The sequence below is a fragment of the Nannospalax galili genome, unplaced genomic scaffold (assembly GCF_000622305.1).
Source record: "Nannospalax galili isolate Female #2095 unplaced genomic scaffold, S.galili_v1.0 scaffold702, whole genome shotgun sequence".
Classification (NCBI taxonomy): domain Eukaryota; kingdom Metazoa; phylum Chordata; class Mammalia; order Rodentia; family Spalacidae; genus Nannospalax; species Nannospalax galili.
In genome coordinates, this window is record NW_008348657.1 from 1,276,648 (window position 1) to 1,297,432 (window position 20,785).

General features: G+C 44.4%; 1 protein-coding gene across 1 annotated transcript in view; it reads left to right on the forward strand.

The window, feature by feature from the left end:
- The window catches only part of Cog2 (component of oligomeric golgi complex 2), a 43,433-nt gene that overhangs the window by 20,125 nt on the left and 2,523 nt on the right, over positions 1–20,785 (forward strand). The window contains exons 9-16 of the mRNA XM_008845784.2: positions 675–801; positions 4,087–4,226; positions 8,294–8,355; positions 9,602–9,753; positions 10,635–10,829; positions 11,582–11,654; positions 11,922–12,064; positions 13,849–13,988. Of these exons, the coding sequence (XP_008844006.1) occupies positions 675–801; positions 4,087–4,226; positions 8,294–8,355; positions 9,602–9,753; positions 10,635–10,829; positions 11,582–11,654; positions 11,922–12,064; positions 13,849–13,988 (1,032 nt within the window). The remainder of the gene's footprint in view (positions 1–674; positions 802–4,086; positions 4,227–8,293; positions 8,356–9,601; positions 9,754–10,634; positions 10,830–11,581; positions 11,655–11,921; positions 12,065–13,848; positions 13,989–20,785) is intronic.

Below are 20,785 nucleotides of genomic sequence, written 5' to 3' on the forward strand. Positions count from 1 at the left end.
TGGAGGCAGGGGCTGGAACACAGGCCATGGAGGAATGCTGCTTACTGGCTTGCTCCCTGGCCCTTGCTCAGCCTACTTTCTTATGCAACACAGGCCCACCTGCCCAAGGGTGGCACCACCCATGGTGGGCTAGGCCCTCCCACATCACTCATCAAGAAGATGCCCCTCAGACATGGCCGTAGGCCAGTCCAATAGAGGCAATTCTCCAATTGAGGCTCCCTCTACCCAGCTATGTCACGTTGACACTAAAGCTATCCAGCACAGATACCAAGTCCTGTTATGTAGCCCAGGCTGTCTTTGAGCTCTCAATTCTTTTGTCCTAGCTTCCTTAGTGCTGAGAATACAGACCTGTGCCACCTATGTACAGTTTAAGGATGCTATTTCCTATGTTAAGAGTCTGGGTGGTGTCCTGTGAGTGTGGGAATTATATCCAGTTTATGCAGTGGTTTTGCCTTCCTGACAACATATGGGGACAGGATCCAGAGGCTATGTCAAGGTCAGAGTGACACTGAGACCAAGAAGTGAAAATGAAATACTCTAGACACAAAGTACAGTCTTAAAATGGGTAAAATGAGATTTAGGCTGAAGACCTTTTAGTAGACAAAGGCACAGTGGACTTGGTCTTTTGTCGGTAGGTGCTGGTGAACTGACTGAATGTCTACCTTGTCTCACAGTGAGAAAGGCACTGTTGTTCCTGGGTATGACTTCTTGGTGAATTCTGTATGGCCGGAAATAGTGCGAGGACTAGAAGAAAAGTTACCCTCGCTCTTCAATCCCGGAGATCCTGATGGCTTTCAGCAGGTAATTGCTTATCTTGGTTCTTGAAAAATGTCTTCCCTCCCAAGACCTGGAGAAAGTCACATCATCTACACAGTTTTGATCTTGTTTATGAAAAACAAAAATTTGGTTTGCTGAGTGAATGTTTTCCTTAAAACACACACACACACACACACACACACACACACACACACGTACACACGTGTGCACGCACACATGGATTGGAGAGATGGCTCAGTGGTTAAGAGCACTTGCAGCAGACCTGAGTTCTGTTCCTAGCACTCACTTGGCAGCTCCCAACAATCATTAACTCCAGTTTTTTGGAATCCAGTGCCCTCTTCTGGCCTCCAAGAGCATTGCACATGTGAGGTACACATACATACTATGAAGGCAAAGAATTCATACACATAAAATAGAAATAAATCTTTACAAAAGGAAAAAGAAACCGTGAACACAAATCTGATTTATCCATGTGTGGTTTGGTTTGTGACATCCTTAGACATACCTCAGACACATCTCAGACACATATCGCACCTATACCATACACACTAAATGCAAACGTGGTCATCTCTAGTGTGTGATTTTGAAGAAAAATAGCGAGACTTGATGATTTCAAGAACTACTGGAGGTGCTTGTTTCTCACTGTTTTGGAAGGCAGTGCACCACAGCGCTGTGCCGTACCCAGGCATCTGCTTCTCCAGCTTGGTTTAGGGTTTTCTTTCCTTATAAGCAGTGTTTTAATTAGGTGGCTTTGAAGATTTCCTGGGTTAGTTGGAGCTTACTTTATAATTCCTCTTTGCCCTAGTTTATATAACTTTCTTTGTTCCTTTTCTTTCTCCTTTTCTTTCCTGCCTTTTTTGTAATTTAGGCTTTGGGGGGGCTATTCTGTATTTTTCCTCCTATTCAAGTGGATAATACACCCTTTTTTATTTCTGTGTATATGAAGTAACCTTCAAGAGAGGCAGGCAGGTTCTCATATCTTCACTTGACAAAATGCCAGTTGGAATTGTGTTCTCTGGCCTCCTTCTGAATGTCCTAGGATAGAAGCTCCCAAGGCTGTTCCCAGGTACTTTTGGGTTTTTATGCTAAAAATTGGGCGTTTTCTGTTTTATATGGTCATCATACTCTGGGACTGAGTCCACAAGTTTATCCTTTCTGCTGTTCATGGTTCCTTGATGAAGGTCATCTCTCAGAAGGCTTTGTAGTAGGACTCATAATGTCCTTATGTAACTGTTAGTGCTTTTCTGTTGGAAAGGTAGAACCCTCAGCACACAGAGCTGTCTGACTCAGTGGGAAATCAGGTGTTAACCTGTCCTCTCTAGCTGCTTGTAAGTCTCCTGGGACTGTGTGCTGGGATCTGTTGCAGTTGTATTTCCTCTGTTGAGGATTGATAATTTTCGTCCTTTAGAATGTTCATTCCATCATCTCTTCAGTTATTCTTTTCTTTCATTCCTCAGAAACTCCTTGAGTTCTTAATTTGCCTCCCCTGTCCCTCTGTATTTGCTGCTTTCTGGATCATTCTTTGGACCTTCCTTCTAGTCACCAATTGATTCATTCATTATTCAGTGCCGTAGTTGTCATTTCTGAAAGTTTTTTTTGCTCTTTGAGGTCTGCCTGCTTAATTTGTTAGTAATTTTAGTTGTGTGGAGAGGCACAGGTAAGTGTGCAGAGCCTGTAACCTGGTGGACTTCTGTGCACACAAGTCTGGTGCTTCCTTGACTTAGAGACACCCCTTGCCTGTTCTCTGCTGTTTGTCCCGTGTGTAGTATGTTGAATCATACAGTAACTTTTGTTTATAAGTTGTATAATCAACTATTGTGATTTTAAGAACCAGGGTGTTTTAGATTGGATAATTAAGTGAGGTAAAAGGGCAGTGTGGGTACCAGATGATTAGGGACTTCCTATTTTGCTGTGCTCCATATGGACTGCGGGTGGCTCAGCAGAGGTTTTGGCTCTGAGGGGAGCCTTGCTGAGAGAACCCATACTCCAGAATTCTAGACTAGGGCCCATTATTGGTCGCTGAGGTTTCCATGGGTCTCTGTCACCTTGTTTCCAGAAATTCCCCGTTTGAAGGCCATGCCCCATTTCTTCTGAAGGGAGCGATCCTTTGTACACCTTTGGTGTCGCTGTGTATGGTTTCAGGCCCCTCCTTTGTCTCAACTCTTCACCCCCAGAGAATACTTGAGTGTTACCAGAAGTAGCTGACTGTCATTTTGACTGCCCCAAACTTCCTGTCTGTGTGAACTTTCAGATTTAGGCTGATGGCTTGGTGACATAGAATTTAGCTCTTCCTTACTGAAGAAGAGCTAAAAACTCCAGTGGGTTTTGTGGGGTGCCTGGGGATTTATGGAATGGAGACCTCACAGAAGGAAAGGGCAGTCATGCTATTTTCTCTTTGCAAAAGGGCAGGAATGAAGAAGGCCAGGAATGATTGTCATGGTGATCCCCTTGTTGGGCAGTGGTTGGCTTAAGTCAATGTTGATGGTCTGCTGCCTCAGTGGTATCAGCTACTCCTCGTCAGTCATCTCTCATGTATGGGAATAATGCGATGTCTTGTTTGGTTGGACTTTCTTTTTCTTTTTAAAAGACTTCTACTTATGGAGAAGTACTTAATTTCTTGGGAAAGTCAGGGCTGCCTTGGACTAGAAGGAGTGTGTCATTTAGATTCCTGGAATTATAGTGCTATTTGTTTGCTTTGCTGCCATGATAAATACAATGACCAAAAGCAACTTGGGGAGAAAGGGTTTATTTCAGCTTACAATTCCCAGGTTACAGTCCATTTTTAATGAAAGTCGGGGCAGGAGCTCAAGGCAGTTTCTGGAAGTAGGAACTGAAGCAGAGACCATGGAGGACCACTGCTTACTGGCTTGCTTCCCTGGCTTGCTCAATCTTTCTTATACAGCACAGGTTCACCTGCCCGGGGATGGCACTGCCCACAGTGGGATGGGCCCTCCTATATCAGTAATCAAGAAAATGCCCCACAGACATGGCCACAGGCCAGTCTGATGGAGGAAATTACTCAATTGGGGTTTCTTCTTCCAGTGTAACCTATAGTTTGTATCAAGTTGACAGTAACTAGCACAGCTTCAAATGGGCTTTGGTCTGTGAGACCTTAAGAGTATCACAGAGCCAGTTTGGGCATGGCCTCAGCTCTGATTAGGTGGGAAGATATAAGCAAGCTGCCCTAAAGCCTCTCAGCTCTAGCCTGATTCTGTAGTGACCTTCATTACCTTGGCTGCAGTTTGAGCGTATGCATTTAACTGTCCAGTTTGCTGGTGGAGAAAAGCCCACTGTTTGTTCTTGTTGTAGAAGTACACCATAAGCATGGACTTTGTAAGAAGGTTTGAGCGGCAGTGTGGGTCCCAGGCCAGTGTGAAGAGACTGCGTGCACACCCCGCCTACCACAACTTCAATAATAAGTGGAACCTGCCTGTTTATTTTCAGATAAGGTCAGTCACTCCTGCCCTTCATCCTGCCTTTTCAACTGGCTACACACACCCCACCCCACCCTCATTTTGAGGTATACTCTTGCTATTCGTATCAGGCTGACTTTGAATTCATGATCCTCCTGCCTCAGCCTCCCAGGACTGGGATTATAGGGCCTTGTCCCCACACTCATCTGACTAGCATTTGCTAGTTAAGAACGTTACCCTAGCTCTTTCTCTAGGAGTGACAATGTGCGTGCTCATGGGTGTTGAACTGCCGAGAAGAGTTTCTCTTTTCTGGCATTGGGAGAGAAACTGGGCTTGGAGTGAACTGGATTCCAGGCCTGGCCTCATTCCCATGATCCCTCTGTATTTGTGGTGACAAACACCAAAGGTGCTGGGTGGCAGCCATTCCATCCTTCTCCACCTCGCCATCTGCCTCCAGTCCTGGGCCTGTACTTGGCTCCGTGTTCAACCGTCAGTTTGTGAAGAGTGTGTAATTATTTCCTCTCCCTTTGTGGCCTTTGTTCTCTGACCTGGAAGACAGTGACACTTTCCTTCTGGATCTCATATAATCTGTCACCTTTGTCAATAAGCAAGTCTAGAATGTTGGGAAATCCAGACAAGTCCTCAGCAGCATATGGCCCTGAGAAACAAAGTGGCCGTCCCCAGAACAGCATTGCTGAAGTGTTTAAGTGGAAGCTTTCTTGTTCAGACTGCTGAATGTTTCACGAATTGCGATACAATCCTTTCTCCAGAGCTCTGAAGTGAATTGCAGAATGGAAACTACATGGAGAAGCAGCTACCCTGACTGAGAGCTCTGTACATGATCACAGTTGGACAGTGAGGTCCCAGTGCTCTGAAGCTGGGAGGTGCCTTGTCCCTCATGACACGAGCTTGCTGTTAGTTTCTTATGGTCACATCTTCAGTAGGAAGTGGAGGGTTTGCTCATCTGAGCCACTCAGTCTGCACTTAAACAGTTATTATATGAGCCCCAAGACAGAGACAAGTCCAGAATCCTGAGTCAGGAATGGGATTTAAAATTGTGCGGCACTGTTTGCATTGCTCAGAACTGCAGTGGCAAAGTAGTGCTAAGTCCCCATTGCTCCTGCAACCCAGATCTGAGGCGACTGCTTTACACCCACAACCACCCAGCATACCAACACTCCACGGTCTTCTGCCTGCCTCCACATAGGTGCTGTCCAGCCCCACCAGTGCCCCTGGAGCTGACAGAGCTGAGACTGTGAAATGCAGCCAGTCTTAAGAGAGCCTTCCGTTGTTTCTAGGTTTTCCCAAATCCTCAAAGTGATTGATTATCTCTTCTTTTAAACTCTTAAACTATAAAATTATGCTAGGGTTATAGAGTGCATAGCTTGTTTTAATGCAAGTAAGATTTTACAGAACTTTTCTGTTAATTTTTGCCAGGTGTTGGGTTTCCTCTGAGGAATGACAGCTCTGTAGGCATGACTGGGGTTGGAGACCATGGCTTCAGGGCCATTTAAAGCAAATGTGAGCCAGGTTTGACACATATTTGTCATCCATCCATTGCTTGGGAAGCAGGGCAAGAAGATTCCAGATTGGGCTGCCCATGGAGACGCTGACTCAAAAACAAGAGGTCAACCTGAGGAGAACATGCAGACATTCTGACATTTTCCTAAGACATATTAATACACTGTCAGGAGCAATGTGTGTCCTTGGATCTGGTGTGCCCCATTGTCCTCAGGAACAAGTAGCACAGCCACCAACAGTTCTCACTCTGTCTCATGTCATTGACCCTCAGAGGCATGTTGGGAATGTGTATACTTAGTCTCTCATGGAGAAAGTAAATGCAGCCACAGATTGAAGCCTGGAAACTGCAGGGGAGTGTTAGCCCCACAGATGGAAATTTCTAGAATGGGCTCCCAGAACATTCACTTGAATACACCATATGGCATTTCCTTTATGATGTGGAATTCATAACATGAAGGTTCAAGTACCTTCATTCCCTCTCCATGCCTTCCTCAAGAGCTGTGTGTTCCTAGTACACATGGGTCTTGCCCTGTCTGGTACTTGGAGCAGAGAGAAAGCAGCATTTACTGTTGCTGTTGTCATTTTGTACTAATGGTTTTACTTCCTATAACTCATGATGCTTACGTCATGTGTAGAGCCCTTCCAAACCCAAATGTAAGAATTCAGAAATCAGGGCTGGAGAGACTGCTTAGTGGTTGAGAGTGCGTGCTGCTCTCACAGCACAGCTAGGACCCAGGTTTGGTTCCTAGCACCCACCTTGAATGGCTCATAACCACCTGTAACTCCAGCTCCAGAAGATCCGGTGCCCTCTTTTGGCCTCAGCAAGCCCTCCGACATACATAGAAATAAATAAAATAAGTCTTTTTTTAAAAAGGAATTTAGAGGCTGGGTGTGGTGGTGCACCCCTGTAGTCACAGCACTCGGGAGGCAGAGGCAGGTGAATTTCTTGTGAGCTCCAGGCCATCCTGGTCTCCATAGTGAGTTCCAGGCCAGCTGGGGCTACAAAAAGACCTAAAAAGGGGTGGGGCGGAGAAGGGGATTTAAAAATGAAATGTTTGCTTTCCTACTGATGTTCTGTGGAGAGTAGTGACAGTCATGCTCATCTGGAGGCCACTGTTTTGAGGGCTTACAGGGCATTCAGCAGTTTTCTAAGTGAGACGTGGATCTGCTACAGCAGCTTTGCCTGGTGGCCTAGGGCCTTTCTGAGTGCTGCTCAGCTCACCAACAGATGGCAGCACTGCTGTGTGGAATGTTAGCTGTCAAAGCTGCACTGAGACTTTTTCTAAACTGTCACAGATGTTCGCATAACTTGGTGCTCTGTTTCCCCAGTTTAGTAAGCTAAATCTGTTTTCCTTTGTCTTCTATGTTCTAGTCATGCTCTGCTTTGGCGTTGAGTTCTAGTCCACTGACTACCATAGCTCTGACACGTCCTGACCTTGGGCCATGTAGGTGCTTCACTTCTCCCTGCCATGGAGAAGTGGGGCTGGGCCCTAGGCCTCTGCACCAAGCTCCTTTCCTGTGTTTTTTGTAGATTTTGCAAGGTGCCACGGGGCTGAGGTAGCACTTCAAGGGCTGGTATGTACCTCTGCCACCCAGCAGCCCGTCCTCCAGACTTCTGGTCCTGAGCTGGCCGAGACTGTCTCACCAGTCCTCTCTACTACAAGGTCATCTGTGCATCTCCCCTGCAGTTGCCAAGACCAGGCTTCCCTGGTAGTGGCACTGTCCCTTTCTTTCTATGCAGTAACTCCAAAAGTGTCACTAGATGAATTGGTCTTTTTTTTTTAAAAGTTTTTTTGATGTATATTTTTTGTGTATCTGTGTTTGGCCTGCATGTATGTAAGTACAGCCATGTCATGCAATGTCCATGGGGGCCAGAAGAGGGTGTTGCATGCCTAGGAACTCAAGTTACAGACAGTTGTTAACTGCCATATGAGTGCTGGGAACTGAACCCAGGTCTTCTGCAAGAGTAGTCAGTGCTCTTAACTGCTGAGCTTTCTCTCCTGCCCTGTAGTGAACTGGTCTTCAGCATGAGTTGGGATTCATTGTTGGGGAATTGGCAAGTGATAGGAATATGTGGAGACTGGTGGAGTAGGAAACCATGTGCAGATAAGTAGACAGCTATTGGTTAGTGAAGCTCTGACTGGGGCCTGTGAACTGGCTGTCATCAGGATGCAGAGAACAGTGAGAAGGCCTGCACAGTGTACTCAGAACTGACTGGGGCTACATGCTCAGGTTGCAGTGCAGGTGCAGGGTGCAACTTTGCCATGCCTTGAAGTGACTAAAAGGGCTTTTAACAAGTGGAGCTTAAGGGATGTCCTCTGGATGAGGTTTGTGTGGTTGTGTGTTCTGTGATTTAGAACAGCTGCAAATAGCAACAATCTCTCCAAAACAGAAGCTTTATCAAGGTAGTTTATTTCTTGCCCAGTAAAAAGAAAGCAGCATCTTGAGGCAGGTTGTACGTCTTTGCGATGTCAGGTGTCGGTAGGCAGATGGGAGTCCTGTTACTTTGGAAGAAGGGAGGGTAGGCAGGGAAAGGGGTCTGGAAGAGCCTCCAGCACTGATCCATGTTCTTGCTCCCTCAGGTTTAGAGAAGTGGCAGGATCCTTAGAAGCAGCACTCACAGATGGGCTAGAAGACGCTCCAGGTAACCTTAGAGTGGAAACAGCGGGTGTCCCTAAGGGGGTTAGCTGAGCTCACTAGCCAGCTCAACCCTGGTCCCGAGAGTGCTCCCGCCTTTTCCCGCCATACAGTAAGTTGTACTGTAAGGACACTTAGTTTAATGCCTTTATTATTTTTTTAATCTGCTGGACCCACAGCCCCACAGGTGCTAGACAAGCACTGTACTGCTAAGGTGCATCCACAGCCAGTCTCTTTTTTTTTTCCACACAGCAAAAAGAAAGCAATCCTTTGGTTCACTGTACTGCTAAGGTGCATCCACAGCCAGTCTCTTTTTTTTTTCCACACAGCAAAAAGAAAGCAATCCTTTGGTTCACTGAGTTTCTTGCTTTAGAAAGATGATTAAAAGGGATGTTATACAAAGTATGAAACTAACCTTTTCTGTCCAAAACATGGCATGTCGGGCACAGTAACCCTTTGTGCTCTCACTGTGATCAGCTCTGGATGGGGCACATTCAAAGTGGAATGACTGTAGATTCAGTCAGCTGTCTGTAGCAGGCTGCAGTGGTTCACCTTTCTCCCTGCAGCCCATATGCTGCTCCCATCCCCAAGAACAGCTCAGTGGATGTACAAGCTAGACCTTGTGTACTCTGACCCTCAGTCTTGGGGCTCTGGGCTAGTGGCGGTTGCAGGTGTGTGGACTTAGAGAATGTGTGGATACCCTGACAGCCTCCTTGATTTATATACCATTCCTGGTGGCCCCTGAGCCACCATATGGCTGTTTCTGCAGCCACACAGGTTCTAGGTTCCTCGACTTAAGTGTCTGCTCTAACTGCCTTATTGAGGTTTGGAGTTGGTTTCCATAGGTCTCTGCAAAAGGTGGTCATTAGGTGGTCGAGGATGGTTAACTTCCTTTCTGGATAGTAGCCATGTTGGCATAGGGGAAGACACAGTAGACAAATGAAGTAGGACAGATGCAGAACTGAGGCTTAAGCCTTGCAAGCTGCCACACATGTGTGTTGCTGTGGTGTAAAGTACCCAGTAGAAGACTATTCGTGCTATGTGTTTGATACTAACCCCCATGCCTGGGAGGTGATGTGAGGTGAATTACTGAACACATTGCATTGAAAATGCAATAGAGATGCCATGTGGTCTGCAGCTGCTAACAGCCTTTTGGCCATGCCACTATTCTTTCCTTTGGCTTGTATGCTGATGTCTGGGTTAGATGGCGGCTGTAACTGACCAGTGCTTCCTAAGTCCCTATTTCTCTCCAGCTGGAAGTCCGTATTGTCTTTTGGCTTCTCATACAACATGGAGCAGCCTGAGGAAGTGCTGGTCTGATGAGATGTTCCTGCCTCTGCTGACGCACCGGCTGTGGAGGCTCACACTGCAGATTCTGGCCCGATTCTCTGTGTTTGTCAGCGAGGTGAGTAGCTACCACTCAGCTCCTCTCTAATTAGTTAGTGGGGCACGTAGCCAAACACCCAAGGAGATTTGAAGTGCTGTGGGTGCCTGACCATATGCTCAGTGTTCGTTATTGAAAAGCCCACTCTAATGAGTTCATTTCTCTTCTCAAAGTGAGACTCTTAAATGTTTGTTTTAATGAAAATACTAGAAAGTAAATTTTAACACTTGAAGTTTCAATCACATGATCCCCAAAATAGAAAAGTAGTTGCTTCTCTGTCTTAGGACCTCCCTGTCCTTCAGGTGGTCAGTGTGCTAGCTGTTCACATGCTCTGCTCATTTACTGATACACAGTGAAGCCTAGCGCTCTTGTCCCAGTAGGTTGATACCACTAGGAGCTGAACCTTAGGTCCTTACAGATCCCAGTCCACAAAGCCACCTCAGGACCACCTTCAGTGACAAACACAAACCAGTTCTCAAGGTGCAGGGAGTCTAAAGAGAAAAGCACACCGCAAAGGTGTCATGACAGGCACACCTGTCTGGAGCAAAGCACAGGCTTGGAGCAGTCAGGATCCAGCGTAGCTCTGCTGCCCCAACCCTATGGACTTGGGATATAAAGTAGTCTGTGTATCCATTCTTCTGTAACTTGGCTCTGTGAAAGGGAGGGTCTCACTTTCTCCATGTCCTCTACTTTACACTCTGTCCTGCTGTACTGGCTCTCTCAAACCCTGACAATTCCAGGGTCATCGGGTCTGGGACCTGCCTGGGATGGACCTGGCCTTCCCCTTGGTGTTTCTGCCATATACTTATAGACAGCTAGCATTATGAGCAGAGCTCTTGACTTATGCAGATGCCCTCATATCTTCTAGTAGAGAACCGTTTGATCCTTGAAATCCTTTTCAGCTTTCTGCCAGGCCCATTTCTAATGACAGCACCAAGGAAATGAAAAGACCTCTAGCATCTGGTAGCAAAGACCCTTCCACGACACAAGGAAATACTGAAGACCAAGGAAGCCGTCCTTCAGAAGTGCCGGCAGTGTCTCTTTCCAGCACCCAGCTGGTATATGTGGTTGCAGACCTAGGCAGGCTTCAGGAGCAGGTGAGCTTTGTGGGCACCAGTGCAGCTGTGGACCATGAATTGTGGGGCCACAGGTACCCGAGAGGATGCTCTGTGTAGAGACGCCCTGCTTGGTGTTCTCAGCTGGCCTCTTCACAACTGCTTCAGTGTGCCGTGTTCTCGGTGGTGCCTGCTGCCCTGCCCTACCCTGCCCAGCCCACTGCCTCCTGCTCTTAGAAGTGACCTGACCACTCAGAGCAGAGTTGGGTTCCCCCTTTTTCCTCGTCAGCTCAGCTCTGCTCAGGCATGGCCTGTGGTGAGCTGAACTTCAGTTGTTTTTAGTTCACTGCACCGAATGTTTGAAGGTGTTGATATATTAAAACTTCTGCTTTCTCTGCATTTGTCTCATGTTTTTGGCTCTCAGCATTTGGAGAACTTTGTGGAACAAGCTTAGTTTACAGCTTTAAATAGATTCTGCTTTTCACAAGTTTAATGTTTTTTGTGTGTATTTGAATAAATGCATTGTGTGTTTTGAGAAAGAATGTGGTCTGTTTACTGTGAGCATTTTTGGTGTTGTGGAGAGTTATATGTGGGTTTTTACTTTGAGTCTGCCTTGCTTCAGAGTCTGGCCTTGCTTCAGTGTCTAGCGTGTATGAACCCTGCTCAATGGGAACACCTACAAGTCCCACTTTTAGTTTCACTGCTTCTTAATTGCTCTGATTTTATAACACAAGAACTGTCTGATCTTTTGATTGTAAGAAGAACCAAATGTCTGAAGCGCATGTGTATTTCAGCTTCCAGAACTCCTGGAGGCAATCCGGCCAAAACTTGAAATCATCGGCTTTAAGAATTTTTCATCCATCTCAGGTAAAAATGAATCAGACTCAGAGAATCTTTGAATAAGAAATAAAATAACATTCTAGAAACTGCAGGATATATTTAACATCCTCATCTCTTGTTGTAAATCCTTAGTTTTTTTCTATATTTTGCTCTGTGATTTAGCTTCCCTAAATGAGATCTTTTGATTTATTCTAATTATCTGATTTATTAGAGTACATACTAAATACTATAGTCACATTTAAAGTGAAACTTGCCCTGGCTGGAAAAATGACTGCAGCCATCCTGTGTTCCCAGAGGCCCTGGAAGACTCGCAGAGTGCCTTGTCCACCCACATGCCTGCTCTAAGCAGCAGGATCATCCAGGACCTGAGTGAGTCTTGCTTCAGTTACCTGAAGGGTGCCCAGGAGGTCCCTAGGCTTTATCGAAGGACCAATAAGGTCAGTGTCACTCCTGTAGAGAGCTCTGTGGTGGGCAGGATGAGGGGACAATGAGGGGAACACCAGCAGGTCCTAGGGTAGCCTGAGGCAGGGAACCCAGGAAGGTGAGGAGCCAGCTTCTAGCCCTGCCTATACAGTGGACTTGGAGCCTATCCTCAATAGGATAAAGTACTTTTTTGAAAGAAAGTATTTTAATAACATTTCTAAGTCATTTATTTAAAGGAGAGAACTGACTCCTGCAAGTTGTTCTCTAACCTCCACATGCGATCTGTGACATGTATATTGCCCCCAAACAAACATATATATATATATAGTGTGTGTGTGTGTGTGTGTGTGTGTGTGTGTGTGTTTTGAGACAGGCCCTCTCTGTAGTACCAGCTGGTCTGGCACTTGCTATGTAGACCATGCTGGCCTTACACTCACAGAGATCTGCCTCTGCCTCCCGAGTGCTAGGACTAAAGGCCTGTGCCACCACACCCGGCTACAAAATAGAATTTTTAAAAAGTGTTAGAGGCTGAGATGTAGCTCAGTTGTAAAGTATTTGCCTAGTATGCACAAAACCTGAGTTCACCCTAGTACCCCGAAAGAAAGTACTAACATCATGTATAAGACAAAGTGGTGTACACTGGCTGGTGTTCACAGCAGACTTTGTTGTTCACTCAGGTTGTAGAAAGTGATATGGGGTCATGTTTTCTTAGTTTTGAGTTCTACCTGCACGCTCACCTCCCTGCATTCTCACACAATCTCATGTGAGCCTCTCTCTGACTGTGTTTCCCAGTTATGGTTAGACTTTTAGACTTAGTACTTACAACTCCAAACTCCCAGGAACTGTAAAAATGGCTTATGGCCAACCTTTAGCTGGTACGCTAAGTGCAGGAACCCCACTGCTGTTAGCATTAATTTTTCCATTTGTCAGAAGAGTTTTTGGGTACAGAAAGCAATTCCCTATTGTTGGACTGATGTTTGGCAAAAACTGACTGACTTCCTTTTCTCTTCTTTATGTTGTTGTTATCTTTTAAAGGCAAGGCTTTACAATGTAGCCCAGGATAACCTGGAATTTGCTACGTAGCTGAGTTCATGACAGTCTTCCTGCCTCAGCCTCCCAAGTACTGGGATAACAAGTGTGAGCCACTTGCATCCAGCTTTCCCTTCCCAGGTTAAGATTTGAATTGGCAGAGGCAGTCGTGGTAGTCTGTACTCATAATCCCAATAGTTGGAGGCAAAAACAGGAAGAGCACAAGTTTGATGCCTGCCTAGACTTCATAGTGTTGACCCTATGTTTGTCAAAAACAAAACAAAGATCTGGGTATGCAATAGAATTGTCACTTATAACAAAAGTGGCTCCTGACTTGCTCCCACTTGGAAGGGGGTGCGTGGCATAGGGCCAGGTGCCTTACTTTTCCTTCTGTTAGTGGACTGTCATCATAATGTGTGTGAGCACGCACAGCAGGTCAGACTTTGGTGGGCACCAGGGGCTGTCTTCATCTTCTAAAGAACAAGGGACCCAAGTGCCCAGCCCCATCCTTGCTGCTCAAACAGGATGTAGGACCAGCGCTGGGCATCTCCTCATGGCAGGAGTCAGAACTGCAGTCTCAGGACTCACCCACAAACCCAACCCAGAGCCAGCCTGACCTGGAGTAGAGGGACTGAAGGCCCTCCCCTTGCCCCCTGCTGCCCCAGGCGTCTTTCTGTGAACCTCTCGTTACTTCTGGGAGGGATGGGGTTGTAGACTAACCTTGGTTTGGTGTCTCACTCTTTGCTTTGTGTGGACAATGTCATTCCAGGAGGTCCCCAGCACAGCCTCCTCTTATGTGGACAGTGCACTCAAGCCATTTTACCAGCTTCAGTGCAGACACAGGGACAAGGTGAAGCCGGCTGTGATGCAGCAGTGGCTGAAGGAAGCTCTGTCTGAGAGTACACACAAGTAAGCTGCTGGCTGTTGGGTAGCCCCCTCTGCCCCAGGGATAGGCCATGCCAGGGCTCAGGGGGCTTCGGGTTACAATAGACAGTCTGTAGAACTGACAGTGGACAGGGATGACCAGTTAATTTGATGCACTCACCACCCCTTCCTCCAGTGGCCCTACAGCCAGGCTGGCCTGAGTTCTGTTGAGTCCCCCCACCCTCAGAGGCACCTTTACTGCCATCCCCACTCAAGCCAGTCCAGTCAGGTTTATCCTCTCCTCTGCTGTCACTTGATGAGGCCCCACTGGGTGATGAGAGGGCTACTTGGTGAGAAAAGGAGGTGCACATGTGAAGTATAATCATAGCAGGAAGCCCCCAACCATGAGCATCTGTCTGATTCCTAGGCTCTTTGGCAGAGTACTTACCTAGCATTCTTAAGGTCCTGGGTTCCTTGCCCAGTACCACACAAAAGGAAACAAAGGCCTAATACTCTATTTTACTGTTGGTTTAATTATTAGTATTCTGTAGTAACATTACTTCCATTGTGAGTTCAGCTCCCCCCGCTTGTGGGTCTGTTTAGAACTGACATGGCTGAATCCTGTGGTTTTGTGGACAAATATATTCCTTGTGCCAAACCACCAGCTTGTCAACCAAATGAGAAGAGGCTCATTTGTAATGTTAGATTAAAAGTTTGTGGAGCAGTGAACTCTGTTGAAGATCTTGAGATATGTTTGTACTTTAGAAGGCAGGCCTCCCTGACCTGCCCGGATGAGTCTGCTGCTTGGTCTTGATGTGGCGCAGAGGTCCAATCCATGTGGTAAGGACACTGGCCCCTCAGTTCCTCTGTGTTCAGGACTAGTGTTTTTATTTATGTGTGTGCGAGTGTGGGGGTGTGGGGATGTATGTGGATGTGTATGTGGATGTGTACAACCATATGTGCACATGTGGAGGCCGGATGTCAACATCAGTGGTGTTTTCCTCTATTACTTTCATGACAGGGTTTCACTGAACTAGAAATTTGCCAATTCACCTAGCTGACCATAAGCCCCAGTGATTTTCCTGCCTCTGCCTCCCCAGTGCTAAAACTACAGACATGTGCCACTGCACCTGACTTTTTATCTAGGTGCTGGAGATCCGAACCCAGGTCCTTAAGTTGTACAGCAAGCACTTTACCCACTGAGCTGTCTCCCCAGCCCCCAGACTAGGATTTGTGCATCTGTTTCTTAAGCTTTTAGGGACAGACTACTATGCTGGAGACTTAAGACTCTACCTTATTACCTTATAGTCTTTTTTTTTTTTTTTGGTCTTGTTGAGACAGGGTCTCCCTGAAGCCTAGATCAGGCTGGCCTTAAACTCACAGAGATCATCTCTCTCTGCCTCCTGAGTGCTGGGGTTAAAGGTGTGCACCGCCATGCCCAACCTACCTTACACTCTTTTTTTTTTTTAACTTCTAAAAAAACTTCATTGAGAATTTCATACATGCATATAAGGTGTTTTGAGCAAATTCATGCCCCCTCCCTTCCCTCCAACATTCCCCTCCCCCTCTGAAGAGGTAACCCTAAAATCTTTTAAGGATTAGATACAAGTTCCCAAATACTTTTGATATTTTGACATTTTTGGCCTTTGGAACAGTGTGTGTTACTGACAGGCCCAAGGACATTTTGACTTAGCCCAAGAACTGGCTACATTTCTTTGGGGTCTTTACCCTAACTGCCTAGCCAATTCCTACCTTCTGTTCTTATCACACCATTCTCTGAAGGGTTACCCAAATTGACAGTAGGGAATAGGGACGCAGACCACTCTGGCTTCTTCCATACTGAACAGGATGCAGGGTGAGGCAGTTGGAGTACCCCTTCAGTGGGTCTATCTAAAAGACTCCCAAATTGCATAACTCTTGTTTCTAAGGGGAAAAGAAAGTCCTTGAATCATGTGAATAGGAGATGTGAAAGAGAAATAAAGGCAAGAATAGTTAGCATTACAAGTTCTAGACAGGGAACTAGAAAAAAGTCAGAACAGGGCAATTTTCAAATGTTCGTATGAGTCTCCATTGGAGTTTTTTGACGAGGGCTTCCAAAAACATCCTTCTATTGGGTTCTTCCTAATTTTTTTTTGTCTTCCAAGGCTGGACTAGGTGGTTGGGAACAGTGGCTGGATACTCAGGTGAGGGTCCAGTGACCTTGCTTGGCACTCCTTTAATGAATGAACACAACCATCAACAAGCCCAGTAATGACTGTGTTTAGCAATCAGGCTCAGCCAAAGTCTTGATGAGGGCAGTTGTTTTCATGCTGTATAGCATCATCATATAAAAAGGACCTGGAATTTAAAAGAATTGGGTGCTAGGAGCCCTATATGAGGGAGAACATATGTTGTTTATTTTTCTGAGTCTGTTACTTCACTTAGTATAACAGTTTCTAAATCCATCCATTTACCTACGAATTTCATTATTTCATCTTTCTTTACTGTTGAATAGAACTCCATTGTGTAAATATACCACATTTTTGTTAACCACTCATCAGTTGAGGGACACTTAGGTTGTTCCCGTCTCTTAGCTATTGTGAAAAGAACAGCAACAAACATGGTTGTACAAGTGTCTCTACAATAGGATGAGTCCTTTGGGTCTATGCCAAGGAGTGGTATAACCAGGTCATGTGGTAGGTTCATTTTTAGTTTTATAAGAGTTTTCCACACTGTTTTCCATAGAGGCTGCACGAGTTTGCAATTCCACCAGCAGTGAATGACCGTTCCCCTTTCTCCACATCCTCACCAGCATTTGGAATCATTTGTTCTCTTGATCCTAGCCAGTCTGACTGTGGTAAGGTGAAATCTTAAGATGGTTTTAATTTTAATTTCCCTAATTACTAACAACGTTGAACACTTTTAAAGATGTTTCTTAGCCATCCTTATTTCTTCTTTGAGAACTCTCTGTCAGAGCTTAAGCCCATCTTTTAATTGTGTCATTTGCTTTCTTGTTTCTTTGTTTTTTTAGTTCTTTATCTATTCTGGATGTTAAACTCTGTCATATGTGTCACTGGTGAAGAACTTGTTCCAACTCTGTGGGTTTTCGCTTCACTTACTTGGTTGTTTCTTTTGCTGTACAGATGTTTTTTAGTTTAATGTGGTCCCACTTGTTGATTAGTGTCCTATTTTGTTTTTCCATTGCTGTGACAAAAGACACTACCAACTTGGGCAGAAAAGGGTTTATTTGTCTTACATCTCACAGGTCACAGTTCATCAGGGAGCCCATGGATTGGAACTCGGGGCAAGAACCTGAAGGCAGGAGCTAGAGCAGAGACCATGGAGGATCATTGCTTACTGACTTGCTCCCCTGGCCCATGCTCAGCTTGTTTTCTTATGCAATGCAGGCCTACCTGCCAAGGGATGGAATCACCCACAATGGGCTGGGCCCTGGGCCCTCCCACATCACTCAACAGCCAAGAGGATGCCCCACAGACATGGTTACAGGCCAGTGCTATGAATACAATTCCCTGTTTGAGGCTCCCTCAACACACGTGTGGTGTGTCAAGTTGACAAGCTGTCCAGCACAATTGACCCTTTGTCAACTTGACACAGAAACACACCACTATTAAACCGGAGCTCTTTGGTGTCTTTGGTCAGATTTATTTCAAGATATTTTAATTTTTTTTGCAGCAATAGTGAATGGGAGCATTTCCCTGTATTCTTTCTCCAATTGCTTGTTATTGGTATATAGAAAGGCAACTGATTTTTGTAGATTGATTTTATAACCTGCCACTATACTGAAAGTGTTGATCAGTTCTAGGAGTTTTCTGGTAGAACTTTTGGGATCTTTTAGGTATAGTATCATATCATCTGCAAAAAGTGATAGTTTGACCTCTTCTTTTCCAATTAGTACTCCTTTTATTTCCTTCTCCTGTCTTACTGCGCTAGCAAGAGTTTCAAGCACTGTGCTGAAAAGGAGTAGAGATAGTGGACATCCTTGTCTGGTTCCTGGTTTTAATGGGAATGCTTCCAGTTTTTCTCCATTTAGAGTGATGTTGGCTGTGGTTTTGTTGTATATAGCTTTAATTATGTTGTGGTATGTTCCTTCCAGTCCAATTCCCTCTAGGACTTTGAACATAAATGCATGCTGAATTTTGTCAAACGCTTTTTCTGCATCTATTGAGATGACAGTGTTTTTGTCTTTGAGTCCATTTATATGATTAATGACATTTATTGACTTGTACTTATGTTATTTATGACATTTATTGACTTGCATATATTGAACTACCCCTGCACCTCTGAGATAAAGCTGACTTGATCATGGTGGATGATGTTTTTGATGTGTGTCTGTATGCATTTTGCAAGTATCTTGTCGAAAAATTTTGCATCTATGTTCATTAAGGATATGGGTCTATAGTTGTCTTTTTTGATTGTATCTTTACCTGGCTCTGGTATTAGAGTGATGTTGGCTTCATAGAAAGAATTTGGAAGTTCTCCCTCCTCTGGCTGTGAATGATCTTTTTGATGTGTGTGTCTGTATGCAGTTTGCAAGTATTTTGTTGAGAATTTTTGTATCTATGTTCATTAAGGATATGGGTCTGTAGTTTTCTTTTTTAGTTGTGTCTTTACCTGGTTTAGGTATTAGAGTGATACTAGCTTCATAGAAGGAATTTGGGAGTTCTCCCTCTTTCTATCGTTTTGAGTAATTTAAGTAGTATTGGTTGGAGGTCTTCTTTAAGTATCTGATAGAATTCTGCTGTAAATCCATCTGGGCCTGGGCTTTTTTTAGTTGGGAGGCTTTGTATTACTGTTTCAGTTTCCTTATATGTTATGTGTCTGTTTAAACTGTTGATCTCTTCTTGTTTTAACTTTGGAGGTTCCCATGATTTCAGATATTCATCCATTTCTTTTAGACTTTCAGATTGAATAGTGTATAGGTGTTTAAAATATTCCCTTATAATAGTCTGGATCTTTTGGGCATCATGGTGTTTCCCTTGTTATCTCTGATTTTGTTCATTTGGATTTGCTCTTCTTTCTTTGGTTAACTGGGCTAAGGGTCTGTCTATCTTGTTTAGCTCTTCAAAGATCCAGCTCTTAGATTCATTGATTCTTTGTTTCTATTTCATTAATTTCTGCTCTGCTTTTTATTACTTCTTCTCTTCTGCTGGGTTTGGGTTTCATTTGTTCTTGCCTTTCCAGTGTCTTGAGTTGCAGTGTTAGGTCATTTGTTTGGGCTCTTTCTAATTTTTTAATGTAGGCACTTAGAGCTATAAACTTCCCTCTTCGGACTGCTTTTAATGTATCCCAGAGGTTGTGTTGTGTTGTACTGTCCTTTTCGTTGAATTCCAGGAATTCTTTTATTTCTTTATTAATTTCTCCTTTTCTCACTCATTGTTTAGGAGTGTGTTGTTCAATCGCCATGAGTTGTGTAGTTACTAGGGTTTCGTCCAGTGTTGATTTTGAGCTTTACTGCTTCGTCGTCCAATAGAATGCACAGAATTGTTTCAGTATTTTTGTATTTGTTGAGGTTTGTTTTGTGGCCCAGTATGTGGTCAGTTTTTTAAAAAGTTCATGAGGTGCTGAGTAGAAAGTGTATTCTTGGGTGTTTGGGTGGAATAATCGAAAGATGTTTGTTAGGTCCATTTGGTGTATGGTATCATTTAATTCAGACGTCTCTCTGTTTATTCTTTGTCTGGTTGACCTGTCTAATGGAGACAGTGGGGTATAGACATCCCCTACTATTACTGAGTTGGGGTTAATCTCTCTCTTAAAGTCCTGTAGCGTTGTTTTTATGAATTTGGGTGCACCAGAGTTTGGTGCATATATGTTAAGGATTGTAATATCTTGTTAGTTAACTGTTCCTTTGATCAGAATGAAGTAACTCTCATCTCTTCTGATTAGTTTTACTTTGAAGTCAGATATTTTGTCAGATATTAGAATTGCAACCTCTGCTTGTTTCTTAGTGCCATTTGCTTGGAATATTCTTTTCCTTCCTTTCACTTTAAGGAAGTATCTATCCTTGAAGGTGAAATGGGTTTCTTGCAGACAGCAAAGAGATGGATTTTGTTTCTTAATCCATTCACTGAGCCTGTGTCCTTTGACTGGGGAGTTCAGTCCATTGATATTTAAGGTGATTATTGAAAAGTGTGTATTGGTTGCTGTCATTTTGATTGCTGTTTGTGTTCTCTGTGTAATTTTGTGTTTCCAAGATTATATCTTTATTTTCTTTCGTTGTCTCTGGGGTATAGTATTTTCTGTCTCCGCTCTCTGTATTGCTTCAAGTATACTTTGAGGGCTGTCTTTGTGGACATGTATTCTTTCAGTCTATTCGTGTCATGGAAGATTTTTCTTTCTCCCTCAACTATAATAGACATCTTTGCTGGGTAAAGTATTCTGTGCTGACATCTATTGTCATGTAGAACTGGAAATACCTTGGTCCAGGCTCTTCTGGCTTTTATAGTTTGCCTTGATAAGTAAGCTGTAATTCTGATGGGCTTTCCTTTGTATGTGACCTGTTTTTCTTTTGCTGCTTTCAGTATTCTCTCTTTGTTCTGTACATTTAGTGTTTTTACTATGATATGTCGTGGGGAGTTTGTGTTCTGATCCTATTTGGTGTTCTATGTGCTTCTTGTATTTGTATGGCGATGTCTTTCCTTAATTTCAGGAAATCCTCTTCTACAATCCTGAACACCATTAACCTGTCATTCTTCTCCTTCCTCTATTCCTATGATCCGTAGATATGGTCTTTTCATGGTGTCCCACATCTCTTGCATATTCTGTTCCTGTGTTTTTTTAAATTTTCCATACTCTTTGCTTGAGTGGTCCAATTCTTGAACTTTGTCCTCCAGTGTTGATACTCT